General features: G+C 37.1%; 1 protein-coding gene across 1 annotated transcript; it reads left to right on the plus strand.

Annotated features, from left to right (window-relative positions):
* Window positions 1-6,975: 6,975 nt before the first annotated feature.
* On the plus strand, window positions 6,976-16,185 carry LOC131012030 (apoptosis inhibitor 5-like protein API5). Its single transcript, XM_057939939.1, has 16 exons — window positions 6,976-7,342; window positions 7,457-7,618; window positions 8,290-8,389; window positions 8,483-8,548; window positions 11,954-12,066; window positions 12,156-12,230; window positions 12,384-12,533; window positions 13,283-13,348; window positions 13,425-13,490; window positions 13,995-14,105; window positions 14,614-14,700; window positions 14,789-14,895; window positions 15,050-15,164; window positions 15,270-15,335; window positions 15,552-15,658; window positions 15,727-16,185. Exons 1-16 carry the CDS (start codon window positions 7,256-7,258, stop codon window positions 15,908-15,910), a joined length of 1,662 nt encoding a protein of 553 aa, XP_057795922.1. The 5' UTR covers window positions 6,976-7,255; the 3' UTR covers window positions 15,911-16,185.
* The last annotated feature ends 303 nt before the right edge of the window (window positions 16,186-16,488 follow it).

Genomic DNA, 16,488 nt, shown 5'->3' on the forward strand with positions numbered 1-16,488 from the left:
GTGGGAATACGTATCAGCATCTGATTCTGGTCATTGGTGATGACAGGATCCAGGACCGCCTCGATCAAACCAATATCCAGTTGATCGTGTGACTCATCTTCAAACAGCGTGGAAAAGTACTCAACAATATGCTGACTGATACGATTCTGGTCATATTCCGGGTCTCCCTGAATAGACAAATGAGAGATGATATGAGGTTTCTTCTTATACTTTAACATAGCATGAAAGAAAGCAGAATTACGATCCCCTTCGTTGAGCTAGGCGACTCTGCATTTTTGTTGAAGCAAGGCATGCAAGGCATTTTTTCTGGCCAGCGCCGAACCAACTTTAGCCTGCAGCTTAACTTCTTGATCAAAAAGCGGCGAAGTATAACCAGAAGTAGCAATCTGATTCTGAATTTCCAGCAGCTCCTGTTGGGCGTCCGAGATCAAGCTATGAACGTTACCAAAAACCATCTTATTCCAGGTTTTTAGCTCCTCTCTCAAACGTTTAAGCTTAACCATTACCCGATAGATGGGACATCGAGTATGAACCTCCTTCATCCAAGATTGACTCACCAAGTCCTGGAAAGAGCTGTGCATAGTCCACATATGTTGGAATTTAAAGAATCTTGGGCCACCTTGCTGAGTAGTAATGCATCGTAAGACAATCGGAGAATGGTCCGAAGTAATGCGAGGAAGGTTTTGAGTAAAACAAGAGCTCCAAAAAGCAGCAAAGTTGTCTGAATAAAGCACCCTATCCAGAAGAGACTCCACATGAGAAGGCATGAATTTCCGACCCGACCACGTAAACTTGAGACCCACCGTAGGAGATTCAATCAATCTAGAACTCGAGATAAAATCACGAAAATCCTGACAAGAAGCCGCGTTCGGACGACAGTCACTGCTACGCTCATGAGCGCTCTTAACAGCATTAAAATCACCAACAACGATAATAGGATCCGTATTCAAGCTAAGAATGTCACTCCAAAGTTGACGCCGTTGTAAATAATCATTTGAACTATGAACAATCGCCACCGAAAACCTGTAACGCGTCCAACGACAATTCACAACCACCATCTACTCAGAAGAAAAAACAAAACTAGTAGAAACATCAGGGTGTACAAAAAGCCAAATATTCGAACGCTTTTGATTTCTAATATTCTGGTGACACGGAACTAAGTTTAACGAGCGCCAGAAAGAATCTTCACACAAAATCTCTCTTTCCTCTTTCTATCTGTATGATCTCTCTCTCTACTCTCTCTTTCTCTCTCTCAATAGTTAGGAAACTATAGCATTTATGTTATTTGTGAATGGTGGGGAAGGTGATGCATGCGGTTCAATCCGAAAGCTATGGTGGTGGGGCAGCAGGTTTAAAGGTGAATTTCATCTACTGCTATTTTTTTTAGTTTTATGGTGATTTAGATTCAAACCCCAACCTTGTAGTTTAGTGTATTGGTTGGCATTTATCACTTATGTGAGAGTAGGAAATTGGGGTTCGATCCTCATTTCCTTTCACAAACTAACTAAAAGATATTATGTAAGACGGTTGAGTTGAAATGGTGATTTGGATTCATAATCATGCAATTGGAATTCGAATTTCGAGAAATGAGCTTTTACCTTGATTTAATTGGCAATCTCGAGTTCTTCTTCATCTCTCTCTCTCTCTCTCTCTCTATATATATATATATATATATATATATATATATATATATATATAGGGGAGGGCTAGAATAAAAACACTCTTAAGTGTATAAAATATAAATGATTTTCAGCCCTTAGATCATCAAGATCTACGGTTGATTCGTAACCCTGTTGGATGAATTCGTGGTCCTGGGTTCGAATCCCAAAGGTAGCAAAGAATTATTTTTCACAATTCGTAACCATGTTTGATGAATTCGTAACCATGTTGGATAAAATTCGTACATTAAAAAACGTTTATATTTATATTTTAAGAAGTGTTTTTACCGTAGCCCTCCCCTATATATATATATATATATATATATATATATATGGCAAAGTTTTATGGAAACATGGCGGAGAAATGAGACATGATCTCGTTCGTTGGATATAGGAAATCTGATGGTTGTGATTTAATATAACGACATGCGGTATTATATAGGCAAAAGGATATGTTGGTATTTTCCTAATTATAATAACCGTAGTTTACGTTAATTACACACAATAAAATCTTTTGTTATTATGGAAGATTTGGTCGATATGAACCGTTAGATACATTATTATATTCTTTTACAAATTCGAACATAACCAATTATTTGAAGGAACATGAACGAAAAATGTATCGAACTTGATTTTTGTATCAAATGAACATGTACACAGTGATAGAGCATAACTACTTATTTCATTGAACAAGATCGGCAAATGTATCAAACTCATTATGTCAATTAAAATAAACTCTTACGGCTGAATGAACTTTAAAACTAGCAAGTTCTTAAATAGATTTAAGAACATATCTACTAATTCCAACGAACATGAACCAAAATGTTTCGAACGGAATTTTTATATAAAGTGAAAATATTCAAATTGTTCGAACATAACTACTTACTTGTATAAACATGGTCAGGAAATATATCAAACCATTATGATAAATACAATAAACTCTTACTGTTGGATGAACAAAATAATACGAGACATATGCTGATATTCAATGTATTACAATAATGTTCAATGGTCTGTAACTACAAAGTTCAGCAACATAAAACCTTTATGATATGTTCATAGTCAAGTATGTTCACATTGTTCGAACATATCATATACAATAATCAATTCAATGCATAATCTGATCAGCGACGATTCATACGAACAAGCTCTTGATAAACAATAAATTACTGGCCTTCACTAATCGGCGACTGCCGATAATGGACCACAATTCGTCGACGGCGGGAACAACACAAATACTCAATAACCTATGATTATCTGTGACAATATACAAAATAAACAGATACCTATAATCATATCCCATTGAAACGAACCAAGATTTGCTACAGATTCGGAACATGAGTAATTTTAGGGATATTATGAATCTGACCAATTTTCGTTCATTGTATTTTTACCTAATTAACCTTACGAACGAAATATATGTAAACTTAATGCCAGAAATGATTATATTAATTATATTAACTTCTAATATGAACCCTTGATCAAGACTAATCTAACGAACTAGAATCTGTCTTCTTTCTCTATATAGGGGGCTGTTTTTATTGAAGCCAACCCTATACATATATATATATATATATATATATATGTGTGTGTGTGTGTGTGTGTGTGTAATAATAACCTTTTGGATGACTTTTTGTGGCTGAAGGATTTATTGAATTCACAACCAGATCTATGAATTCACAATTTAGTGTTATTGAATTTACGACCAGATCTATGAATTCACAATTTAATGTTCTTGAATTCACAACTAAAACTATGAATTCATAATTAAAACTAGAATTCAGAACCAGCTCGATGGATTCACAACTTAATCGTTAATGTTGGTTGTGAATTCGAGTTTTAAATTTCGAATTTACAACTAATTATTTTTGTTGTGAATAAGTTTTAAAATTAGAATTCACAATCAGTTTGATGAATTCACAACTGAATGACTTGTGTTATTTGAATTCGAGTTTTAAATCTATAATTTACAACCAACTCTATTGATAGTTATGAATTCAAGTAGTCGTGAATTTGAATTTTAAAACTTGAATTCACGACAAATAATAATTCTTAGGGGTGGAAATCGGGTCGAGTTCGGGTACCCTACCTGAAGAAATTGGGTACCCGAACCCAAAAATCGATAAAAAATAGTACCCGATCCCGAATCGGGTTCCTTAATACCCGATTCAGGTACCCGAATCGGGTATTCGGGTACCCTAAATTACCCGAGCTGTTTGAATTGGAATTCAGCTGCCAGATTAATCGGGTATTCAAGCTAATAGCTTTCCCGAATTACCCGAAAATGTTTGTCCAATATTATTAGGTTCGGAGGGTCTCGAATAGGTGTATGGGGGGAGGGGAATACACCTATAGGCTATTTTTGACTTTCACAGGAGTCAAAACGAAACGTCAAACACAAACTCACACAACCTGTTTTACTAAAAAGAGTTTTGACCAAAACAGAGTTGACGACTGATACTGAATACTCTTCAGTAAGGAGTTATCAGTTAAGTCAAAGACCTTAACTGATACACATAAGACTTCAGTCGAGTTTGATAAACAGAGATGTTATGAATCTTGCTGACTATCAGAAGATAGATCAGTTAGACTGATAACACACACAGCAGAAAACTTTTGTTTCGCAATAGCCTGTGAGTTAAGCACATTGTCAGTCTTTAGGTTTCTCTTTGCTATTAATCAGTTTTCAGTTTTCGAAGGGAAGAACACAAGTAAGAAAGTAAATACTGAAAGCTGTAAATAACACAGAGATTTTTACGTGGTTCGGAAAACACTTCCTATATCCACGGTCGGTTGATCAGACCAACAACTTCACTGGCAAGTACTTATGGGTGCACTGCAAACCGATGCTCGTGCTTACGGGTGCACAACAAACCTGAACGTGTGCTTGCGGGTGCACACAATCGAAACAACTGAAGATCCAATCTTCAGTACCAACACACCTTGTTGGATTTCTCACTCCTAGCACTCACACTGGGTACTAGGACCTCATGGAGAAAGAACACCTGTCTGAACTCTTTTTTCACGCAAACACTCAATTCGGTCGGTTGAAGAGAGGTTTGAAAACTTGCCAACTAAACTTCAAAGAACAAGTTCTTTGTAGTTAGTTTGACCTAGGCTTTGGGTAAACAAGGTTTGCCTAAGGTCTAAGAGAATATGTGTAATCAACAGTGACTAATATTTGGCTTTGGGATTCTCTTCTTCGATTCAAACTTTGGAGAGATTAGGCTCTGAGCTGAGTAAAGATTTTGACAGTGTTTCAGCTTATGTTGTTGAATCGGTGAAGATTAAAGTGATCCTCGAGCGCTATTTATAAGAGAAGTCTTGAATAGATCCGTTGGCGGAGAATGTCTTCAAGATTTCTTCCGTTAGAGAGTAATTCGAACTTGGGCTGAGGCTTCAATCTTCGAGGTTCCTTGTTTGGTGAGAACGACTACTTTGAAGAGCAGGAGATGCGACATCTCTAAAAAGTCAATCACCAAAAAGGAATGGCCTCTGCAGAGAAAGGACGATCCTGAGATCTCTGCATTTAATGCGACTGTACTTCTGGAGAACGTTGGAGGTTCAGTCCGAGGAAGAATGTTTAGCTGATACTTGACTTTAGTATCAGTTTGCTGATTCCACGTGGCTCGCATTAAGTAATCAGTCAAAACTGATTCTTCGACTGATGCTTCAGTCTTCAGTCCTTCGTTCTTCAGCCTTCAGTCTTCAGAACCGCAACTAAACTAGAAAAAGAACTCTAACACTTGAGTTTAAACAGTTCTAGTATATTACAAAAGAAACCTATTGATTTTGGTATCATCAAAACAAGGATTATGATATTTCATTAAGTTCCCAACAAATATAGATGCCCAAAAATCAAAATGCTTGTCCAGAAATGCCGGTGGTCAGAGCTCGGAGGCGGCACGGCGCTACTGCTGTGGGAGAAGAAGCAGATGACGAAAAGAACATGCCGGAGGGCGGCACGACAACTTCTCGATGGCGTCGTGGTGGAAGGGAGGGCAGCGGAACACTGGGGGTTTATTCTGGTGGTGGCCGTCGATGGGTGCAGAGGGGCAAATCGAACAGGACTCCTACTGTCGGAGCTAGGAGGCGGCGCTGGCGATTAGAGACTGCTGTTGCGCGGTGGACCGGTGGAGGCGACTCGAGACTGCTGCTGCGCGGCTGCGCAGTGGTAAGTGGTCCCGTGGGGGAGATCGGCGATGGGGTCGCCGCTCAGGTGCGGAGGCGTGCGTGGCCGCGTGAAGGTTGGAGCAGTGCGACCGCGGCGGGAGGGAGTGAAGGAACGACGACGGGAGTGAGAGACTGAGAATGACGAGTGAGTAGGGCTGAAATGAACCAGAACAGAACTACTGAACTAGGGGCCCTAAAAATAAAAATTAAAATTTCAAATTCTCCCTTATTTTTAATCGGATTGGGTATACCCGAATACCCGATTTTTTAGTACCCAGAATACCCGATACCGAACCCGACACCGAATTTTTCGAGTATAGGGTACCCGATACCCTATTTTTTCGGGTCGGGTAATCAGGTACCCTATACCCGAACCCTATCTTCCCAGCCCTAATAATTCTAGTTGTGAATTCACGCTTTTAAACTTGAATTAAGGACTAACAATATTTTTTTATAGGAGTGAATTCACGCTTTAAAACTTGAATTCACAACTAACACTATTTTTAGTTGTGAATTCAAACTTTAAAACTCAAATTCACGACTACTTGAATTCACAACCAAAATGAATGTTGGTTGTGAATTCGACTAGGTGTGAATGCGCGGATAATTTATAAAATTTTTTATATGCAAGGGTAAAATGATAGGTATGACCATTTTTTTTTTAGTGGCCAATTTTTAAATTTACTATTTCGAAGTGGCTATTTTCAAAATCTACTCTTTTTGTTAATCCCATTTATACTTTAAACCTAATTCACACTTAATATTTACAAAATACACCATTTACTTTTACAATTTTGTGGACCCAACCATTTTAACACTATTATCATATCTTTAACTATTTTATTAAAATTCATGCCCTCCACTCCACCACACATTCTTTGTGGACGGAGGGAGTATTTTCTTATACTAATATTTTAATCAATTAAAGAATATGAATTTAAAACTCATTTATATTTATATAAATTTGATAAAGTAGTTTTAAATATTTTTTTAACTTAAAAATTATCCCATAGAATATATATATTTATATAATATGATAATAATTAAACAAAAAAAAAATTAAAAATCAAATCATGATGGATTTACCCAAAATTTTCGATCTTATGCAAATATCACTCCACCGCTAGCCCTACAATCCCATACAATTATGAAACATATATTGATGCAATATAAAAGTATTTTTTTGTTACATATCTTAAATTCGTCAAAATTTTAAAAAAATTAAAAAATAGTCCTTCTAAATTTTTGATGAGTTTAAAATAGGTGAGGGTATAAAAGATGGAGTAAATTTCGAGCGTTTTCCATCTTCTTCAAAACTAAAATCACACTCAGACGTTCCCTCCTTCAACTTCAAAACCCTAATCCCATTTTCCGCAAACAACACACGCACAAATTCTTGGTTTTGCAACCTTCGAATTAAAGTCATGGCTGAAGCGACCGAAGATATCGGAGACATCGAGAAGCTCTACGAGTACGGTGAAAGACTGAATGAAGCCAAAGACAAGTCCCAGGTTAGTCGGCGTATTTCGAGTTTTCCGTGGGTTCGAGCTTTTGGTTGGTCGTTCTGGAGGTAGAGATGGGGAGATTCTCAATTTGTTGTGTTTATGTTTCGATTTTGGGAGCAGAATCGGAAGGATTACGAGGGGATACTTGCTGCTGCGAATGGCAGTGTGAAGGCGAAGCAGTTGTCGGCACAAATGATACCTAAGTTTTTCAAGTATTTCCCTGAGCTCGCCGAGCAAGCTCTGGACCAGCATCTGTATTTGTGCGAGGATGAGGAGCTTGGTGTAAGTGATTTACGTTTTTTTCTGTAGAATTTTGCAAGTATAGTGGCTCGTACTTCCATTTGTGGCACATATTGGAATTCACGCGACACAATATAGTTACTTCAATACATGGATTCAGATGCATTTCCTCAGATATGAAATATGAAGGCCTTGAATTGTATTTTTATGTTGAAGTTCGGAGAAAAAGCATCACTTTGCCGGTATTTTATGAATTGCTTATCTAATGTTTTAAAGTTGCTCAAGAAATGCATATTTTCTCTTCATTTCATATTTCATTCCCCAATTCCCGATGCTTTCTCTGGAGGGTTTCATGGAGGGAATGGAAAGAGGTACTAGTTCTTCAAGAAATGCTGTCATAAGATGTCTTTCTGTGCTAAATAGCCTAAATTTGCTCCATCAAAGAGAATTCTTGATTTGTAATTGATATAATAAATACTTGAGATTAGAATGGAAATTCATGTATTTGATTTCTTTATTTCCTTTCATTTTCCCATGTGTCTTGCCACTATCATGTTTGAAACATCAATTTTTCATATGTCAACGGCATTTTAGTCTTGTGCTTTCTACACCTTACGTATGCTGAATTTGAGTAGGCAGATGTCTTACATCTTCAAGACATCAGACATGCATTTAAGAGATATTGACTTTTTTCTTTTGCTTACTTGCTGAAGGTGCGTGTACAAGCTATTCGTGGGCTTCCTCTATTCTGCAAGGATACACCCGAACATCTGGCAAAAATTGTTGACATCCTTGCCCAACTTCTTGTTGCTGGTAATTTAGGTCTTTGATGCCTTATTGTGGTTCTTTAGCAAAGTTATGTTGGCTCTTTAATTTTAATGAAGTATCGTTGTTGGTTATGACTAGGGGATAACGTGGAGCGTGATGCAGTGCACAAAGCAATTATGTCTCTGTTGCGACAGGATGTTAAGAGTAAGCTGATAAATCGCTTATTAGTTTTAAATAAATTGCACTTTCAGTTCTTCCTTAATTTTTTGGCTGAATCATCTAAAGCTTGACGACATCTGTTGGAAGTATACTTGGACTTGGAAAGCCTAAATTTTTGTACTTTTAACTATTCGATTGTTCAAACATTTTTACTTTGTGGATTTGTTTGTTCTTAGAAGTACATATTTTCCTTTTCAGATAAGATAGACCCCTACAGGATTTTCATATAAGGAAAAGTATGTGAATTATTCATTTTCATCATCTTTTTCCCTTCAGTTCATTTTTAGAGCTGTGATTAAAAAAGCGGCTGAAACTAAGGCATGCATTTTATTTACGGCATCTTCCTTGGCTAAGAAAAGCACCTGGCTTGCTCTCTCTGTGCAAGTGAAGCATATGCCGAGTGCCGACACCTTGTGTGCCTTCATCTCTAATATTAACAGTGGTTAATCTTGTATGATAAACGTTCTTACGTTTTAACCCAAATAACTTAGCATTTAAAGAAATTTGCTGTCTGTACTTGGCGCTTTCATAATCTTACATATATGATCAGTTCCCAGAACTATAATCTGTCACAGCTGCTTTCTAGACATATTCCAAAAAGTTATAATATCATGGAAAAGGCTTTAGTTGTATCTGGATTGGTGGTCTACCCTTGCCATTACATTTACACAAAAATTGCTTCTTTCACTTCGTCCTCTAGTTTCTTGAGTTTAGAAGTCTAATAGGGTGTGGTGTAACTTCTTGGGACATGGACCATTGATAGTTTCTGGTGAAACTGGTGAGTTTGTCGCGGAGGGTCATTGCCAGCACACTTGTTGCTGTGTTAGAGTCAATTATGAAATCTCGTTTGTTAATCAAATGTGTTTGCCACTGGAAAGGCACTGGAGCCGAACTTTATTAGACAAGCTAGCTATTAGGTGGCAAGTAGTTGGAAAATCTTCTCAAATTGCTGTAGATGGCTCAAAGATTGTCGAGTACAGTAGTATTGAATTCTAGGGGTGTTAAATCCTGAAGCAGGCATCGGGTATCTGCTACCTGGTAAAATTGGGATGTGGGTCGGGATCTGGTATAATATCTGCCATGCTATGTAGCTCGGACTCTCCAAAAATGAGAGTATCCGTGTCCGTCGGGTACGACATGGATCCGGGTGCGGGATATGCACCGGGTTCTTCATACTTCGTGCAGACTCGGCAGTGGAAAGAAGGAGACGATGAAGTTTTTTCCTCTGCAACATAGATTGTGGGGAAGAAAAAGAAGACTTGTAGCGAAGAAGATGAATAAGGGAAATGAATGTGGACTGTGGAGCTGATTACAGCTGGATACTAATTGATTATTTTAATTTCCCATGCATTATGAGGCAAATTAGTGTGGAGTACTGCTGTAAATAGTAATTCAAATTAATTTGAATATTTGGTTTTTCATGCTTTTTAAAGTTTTCGACTTTCCCCACCACAATTAATATTAAAATTTTAATCTATATATATATATATATATATATATATATTTATGCATCAAATATTCTATTAAATATTAAGATATTCTAGTATAATTTTATATATATTTTATCAAACGTATCCCCGCACCCGTGTACTATTTTCAGATCCTTTTTAGCCGTGTCCACGTATCCTAAATTTAGAAAAATTAAGAGTCTGACACATATCCCCGCACCCGTGTCCGACACCAGTCCGAGCAACATAGCTGCCATGTTCTCGGGTCCACTCGATGAGTAGTCGGGTTTACCCATACCCGAATTGTTTTGGGTTTTTTGTTTATTTTAATTAATTCATACTCCCGTTGTCTATGAAAGAACTTCCTACTTTTCCTTTTTGGGACATCCACCTTCCTACCCATTTTTGGACTATACCCACCACTTATAATACTCCCTCCGTCCCATTTGTATTGCCCCCTTGCCATTTTGGGCTGTCCCAATTGTATTGGCCCCTTTCTTAAAAAAGCAAAAATGGGCAAAAATAAAGCACTCCACATACTTAACTCATAAATAAAGGCTTTCTTAATCTCCGTGCCCAAAAGTAAGGGGCCAATACAAATGGGACGGAGGGAGTACTTCATTTACCCTTACTTTTCATCTTTTCACCACTCCCAATACTAATTACAATACATTTTCACCACTCCCAATATACTCAACAACTTTTTCTCCACACTCAACAACTTTTTCTTAAAATTCGTGTCATTCTTTCATAGGAAGTTCTTAATGGATGGAGTATTATATTAGTAATTGAAAACTTTTCAACCAAACATCCTAACCCGTCCCCCTCCCCATTCTGAACTTCTTCTGACGCCCTCCCTCAATTCTCACTCATGCTCCGGCGCTCTCCCTCCTCCGGTCACTCTCTTGCTGCCTCCACCGCCCGCTGCTTCCGGCCCAAAGCAGTAGCAGGCTGCACTGCAGCAGATTGAATACAGCACCGCGTGGCCGCGCCCAGCCTTCCTCTTCAACCAAGCCACCCCTAGCGTTGATTTAGTTACAGGTGGATAGTTGATTCAATTAAAAAGAATATTTTGTTTTATATAAATTGGTGAACAATGCAGTTATGTCAGTGTAGGGTTTAGGGCACAGTGATTAGAAATTTTCTTATAGAAGATTTGGTGAATAGTGCGTGAACAAGGAACAGTAGATTTTTTTAAGGAGGCAGGTATTTCAGCTACCCTGGCCTAATACCCGGGTTGGCTATCCTACATGAATTTATGGGTGAGTTTGGGTGGGATTTTGGGTGATTCTTGGGGATGGGTACCCGAAAAATTCGGGTAGGGTACCCAACCCGACCCGTGGACTGCCCTATTGAATTCCCTTTATCTGCTATGCTGAAAGTATGTGATTTCAGTAGCCAAACGCATGTAGTCACTTATTATTCTCATTTGGACCTCAAATGGAGTTGCAATGAAGAGGAATTTCAAATAGTAGGGCGGATTAACATGTGAAAGAGCTGATGCCAAGATGTGTCCTATGAGCTTAAGTTGCAGATAAGAATCATGTTTCTTTTATAATTCCTGTATTTGTGGGGAGGGCGGGCCTGGAGTCGGGACATGTCAATGTGGGTGCGTGCATGAAGTCAGTCTTCTTGAAACTTCTGTTATGTTGTATGCACAAATTTCAAAATGTTTTGGTAATGAATGGGAAAGAATTAGAAGGGTTTCAATCTGTCAGAAGGAGATAAATGTGTCAGCCGCCTTGTTAGGACTCCGTTAATCTACATGGACCTCTTATATTTTCCTTTCATCAGCATAAGTCCTCTAAAATATTCTCCTGATATGCTTATCTCTTGTGTGTATGTACTTTATAAACTAGACATCTAAACTATGGCTACATTTAGTGCACCTGTGTGCTCACAGACTGCAAATTCTGAAGCTGTTTGAGTTTATTTGTTGCAGCTTCTTTAACAGCTTTGTTTAAGCACATTGGTAGCACTGATGATCGAAGTGCGGAGGATATCACTGCTTGTGAGAGCATTCGTGAGAAGGTTCTTTGCTTTATTAGAGATAAGGTGAGGCATTTATAATTTTATGAATGATTCTTCATCTTAAATAATTTATGGACGGCTAGTCCTACATTATAGGAGTGTACATTTTTCAGGTGTTCTCTCTTAAAGAAGAGTTGTTGAAACCGAAAGATGAAATGGAGAGGCATATAACTAATTTGGTAAAGCAGGTATACATTCATATCATCTGATATCTGATCAAATTTATGACTTTCGAATGTCAATAGTGTGCAGACCATTTTTCTCTTCGTGGCGGCTATGCATATGGCTGAAATTCCATTTTACTTACACCTGAACATAATTCTGATGTCTTCCTGTGTCAGAATATGCAAGATGTAACAGCTGCTGAGTTTAAATTGTTCATTGACTTCTTGAAAAGCTTGACCATGTTCGGGAAGAATGCTCCTGTGGAGCGTGTTCAAGAGCTTGTTGAGATTATTGAAGGCCAGGCTGATCTTGATGCTCAGTTTAATGTATGTTGAGATCTGTTTTTGTGTTGATTCTTTCTGCCATATATATTGGTCTATTTGGTTGAAGAGGAATAGAAGAATCTTTGATGATATTGAGGAGCTTGGCATTGAATGTTGAGTATAATCAAAATAAACGTAGCTTTAGGATCCAAAAGTATAATGATTAGGCATTTGTTTGTATCAGATATTGATTGCGATTACTCTAGGCTCTAGCCTATGAATTCCTTTGTTTTGCTTTGGTGTTGATATCTAGGTCACTTTGTTAGGTTTTATTTAGTTGACAATTCCATAAAATATTTTGTTTTTATTATAAAAATAGAAAAATAAAAAGAAAAGAATAGTGTGACCTCCTCCATATTGCAGGATCATCATTATGTTAAAATAATAATTTTATTATTATTATTATTATTATTATTGTTGTTGTTGTTGTTGTTGTTTATTATTGCTTTATTTCTGTTTCTGTTCCCATTACCAAAGGGCACTATCAGAATCGCATTTTCCAGATACGCATCTAAAAAAATCCTGATGTTTACTGTTCCAAAAATTTATATAGTGTCAATATTATTTCTATAATGCAAATTGTGGTCTCTTATTGCTTTTCTAATTTGTTACCACATCCCATGCAGATACCTTCCTAGTTCCTAGTAATTATTTATGCCTTCACATAAAAATGGTGGTCCATATTGTTGTGGAAATAGTACTGGGAATGTATATTGTGATATTTGATTCCGCCTTTCCATGTTTGTTTGCAGGTATCAGACAGTGATCACATTGATCGATTCATATCCTGCCTACAGATGGCCCTTCCGTTTTTTATGGTACACACAAATCTAATTTTTGGAGAATTGTAGATTCTATCAACATATGTTGACATCAGCATATATATGATTTCAGAGGGGTGCTTCAAGTAGCAAGTTCTTCAATTATTTGACTAAGCAAATCATCCCTGTTTTTGACAAGGTAATGCTCAAACTAATTACTACCTACTATTCTTAATGTTGAGTCATATTCAAAATATTTCGCTAGCAGCGTCTGATCGGGTGTCTTTTGTTATCCTTGATGTTTCATGATGTCCATCCCTAGTCAAATTCACCTCGGCTTTGGAATCCCTGATTTTTTTGTATTAGATAGAATGCCCTGCCCTTTATTATTTCCATTTTTCGGAATCTTCTCTTTTTTTGGCTTTCTGGTTTGTGTACTACAGATATTATGATTTGTAAGATTTCTTAGTTCTATGAATATCTAGCCTTTTTGTGCCTTCAAATGTCATTCCATCTTTTTCTGTCTTTTTCAGCTTTGTTTAACTTGAAAATGACGTGGAGTAACTTTTACTAACAATAGGGCAGTTATTAAGTAGTTACATTTCTCAGTATTATGTTTCTCTATAATTTCCAATTTATCAATTTCTTATATTTGGAATTTGATTTAGGTTTCTCTTGTATCTTTTTACTTTTCCTCCATCAGCTTCCTGATGAAAGAAAATTGGACCTGCTCAAGAATCTTGCTGAATGTTCGTTGTATGCTCGACCACCAGAGGCAAGACAGCTTCTTCCATCAATAGTGCAACTTTTAAAGGTATATTTTCCATTTGAAGTAGGTGAAAAAGGTGCATATTCCTGTTTAGTCTGTTGTAGTTTTTGCTTATATCCTCTCCTGTTGTTCCTTGTTGATAGTCAGTTATATTGGTTTTTGTCTTCTTGGTTGCTGACTTGATGCCACATCTTTTTCTGTGGCATGATTCTTGCTATTGTTTGTATTGATTTTCATCTTATTATGTTCACTTTTCAGACTAATGGTGACTGTTAAGTGCCCGCTGTCATAGACTCCGTCTTCTATTAACATTACATACCAGCAGTTAATCCTGCTTTATAATTGACTATCAGTTTTCTGTATTGATTGTTAAATAAAGTTGGATGTTCCTGGTATTGCATCAACAAATATTTTCATAAAATGGAGGTAGTATGTCCACTGACAGATTCTGAACCTTGGATTTGGCAACTTGATCTATGATATTGTATTATGTGATCATACGCTGTCAGAACCTTTTTCACTGTACCTTATGAATGCTCTGTACATCTCACAGAAATACATGGTCCGGAGAAAGATTGAAGAGATAAATTTTACAAGCATTGAGTGCTTGTTGTATTCATTTCACCATTTAGCTCACAAGGTACAAATTGTAATCTCTGTTCAATTTTGATTGTATTTACATATTTGATATCATAGAACCAAGTACCTTATATTATTGGATTCTGTAGACTCCCAATACCACGAATAGCCTTTGTGGCTACAAGATTGTTACGGGACAACCTTCTGATAGGCTTGGGGAAGATTTTTCAGAACAATATAAAGATTTTACCGAGAGGTAATTCATGACTACAGAATGCATTTTTGAATTGCGAATTGGTATATTGTTCATGTTCACCCAAACATGGTTTTTTTTTTTTTTTTGAGGGAACACCCAAACATGGTTTTACTGTGGAATTTTAGAAAGTTGACTTGTTCTTTTGATGAAATAGGTTGGGCACTACTGAGGAATTAGCCAAGGCAATGAATAAGAAGCTGACACAGGGCATGGCGGAGCACAATAAAGCAATGGCAGCTGCAAAAACAGAAGAAGAAAAAGAAACAATTGTGTGTTTCTCCTTAGCCGCTTAAATTGTTTTAGGATTTAGCTGTGGCTCATAGAGTTCAGGTGGTTTAACTTCGTTCCTTTTTTCTTTTCTGGATATCCTACAGAAGAAACAAAAGCAGAATGCTACAGCTGGGCTTCGTACGTGCAACAATATACTAGCAATGACGCAGGTGAGTGACTTTCTCCGACACTTTTGACTTGATTATAGAACTCTAATAGTAACGACAAAAGAAAAATAGCATGAATGGATATAGTTATAACTGTTATGGGTTTTATAGATTTGTTTTCTTCTTTCCTATACGTAAACTGTGCTCTTGATAGAAGAACAATTTTCCCCGACCTACTCCTCTTAACTTGTTCTTGTAAACTATGGTGGTTGGATGTAGCCTTTGCATTCGAAAGCACCTTCATTTATTGGGGACCAGAAGATCAGCTTATCCTGGAAAGAAGCGACTAAAACTGCAACGGCAGCTGGTGGAGTAGCTGCTGCAGGGTATGGCGAGAAACATTCCTTTTCCACTTTTAATTTTGATGGTTTAAGCTAATCCTTTTGAATTGCAGTCAGAAAAGACCCGCTAATGCTGGTAACGGATCTGGCACGAATGCAATGAAGAAGGGTCGAGGAGCAGGAGGTATGCAAAACCAACTTGTTAACAGAGCTTTTAAGGGTTTAAACGAGGGGAGAGGTGGTGGAAGAGGTAGAGGAGGTTGGAGGGGACGCGGTCGAGGAAGGGGCTATTATTAACAAGCATCACATTGTTGTATACTGCGGATTTTAGCTAGGACAATGTAGTGCCTAATTATTACTCTTCTAGTTTTATAACATTTGCCAGAGCTTTTTGTTTTTATGATTAAGATTATGTTAGGCCTTAATTCTTCAAAAAAGTCGGTGCCATTAATTCCATGTGTGGAATTTCCGATTAATTCATAATGTTTCATTTGGTATAAATTAATGTAGTCAATCAAATGATGGTGCAGCATTTGAAACTCGATAAATTTCTTGGGAGTCATTTTGAATCATTTCTATATATGTATTGCTTGCTCGGACCATGTGAAGAGCTAACATTTGTATGACAAGTGCCAACATCCAAATCCGAACAAAAAAGCTAAATAGTCAAACTCTGTTTTAAACCATCGCTATTTTTTCAAATCTATTTCGAATTAAGGATTTTAACCAACTAATACTCAAATTTATAGAAACACATTGTTGTTAAGGAAAGTTAATTAGTGTAATAAACGTTTGTAAATGTGTGAAACCATATTATTTATAATGTAATTCTATTTCTTATGGACACGGTTATTAAAAAGAGTTAACTTAATATA

This window comes from Salvia miltiorrhiza, chromosome 2 (assembly GCF_028751815.1).
Source record: "Salvia miltiorrhiza cultivar Shanhuang (shh) chromosome 2, IMPLAD_Smil_shh, whole genome shotgun sequence".
NCBI lineage: Eukaryota > Viridiplantae > Streptophyta > Magnoliopsida > Lamiales > Lamiaceae > Salvia > Salvia miltiorrhiza.

Bases quoted from the DNA above. Each gene is read 5' to 3' on its own strand.
- LOC131012030 (XM_057939939.1), top strand. From the start codon at position 7,256: ATGGCTGAAGCGACCGAAGATATCGGAGACATCGAGAAGCTCTACGAG. The intron at 13,491-13,994 runs GTAATGCTCAAA...TTCCTCCATCAG, and splicing joins TCATCCCTGTTTTTGACAAG to CTTCCTGATGAAAGAAAATT. The intron at 15,336-15,551 runs GTGAGTGACTTT...GGTTGGATGTAG, and splicing joins ATATACTAGCAATGACGCAG to CCTTTGCATTCGAAAGCACC.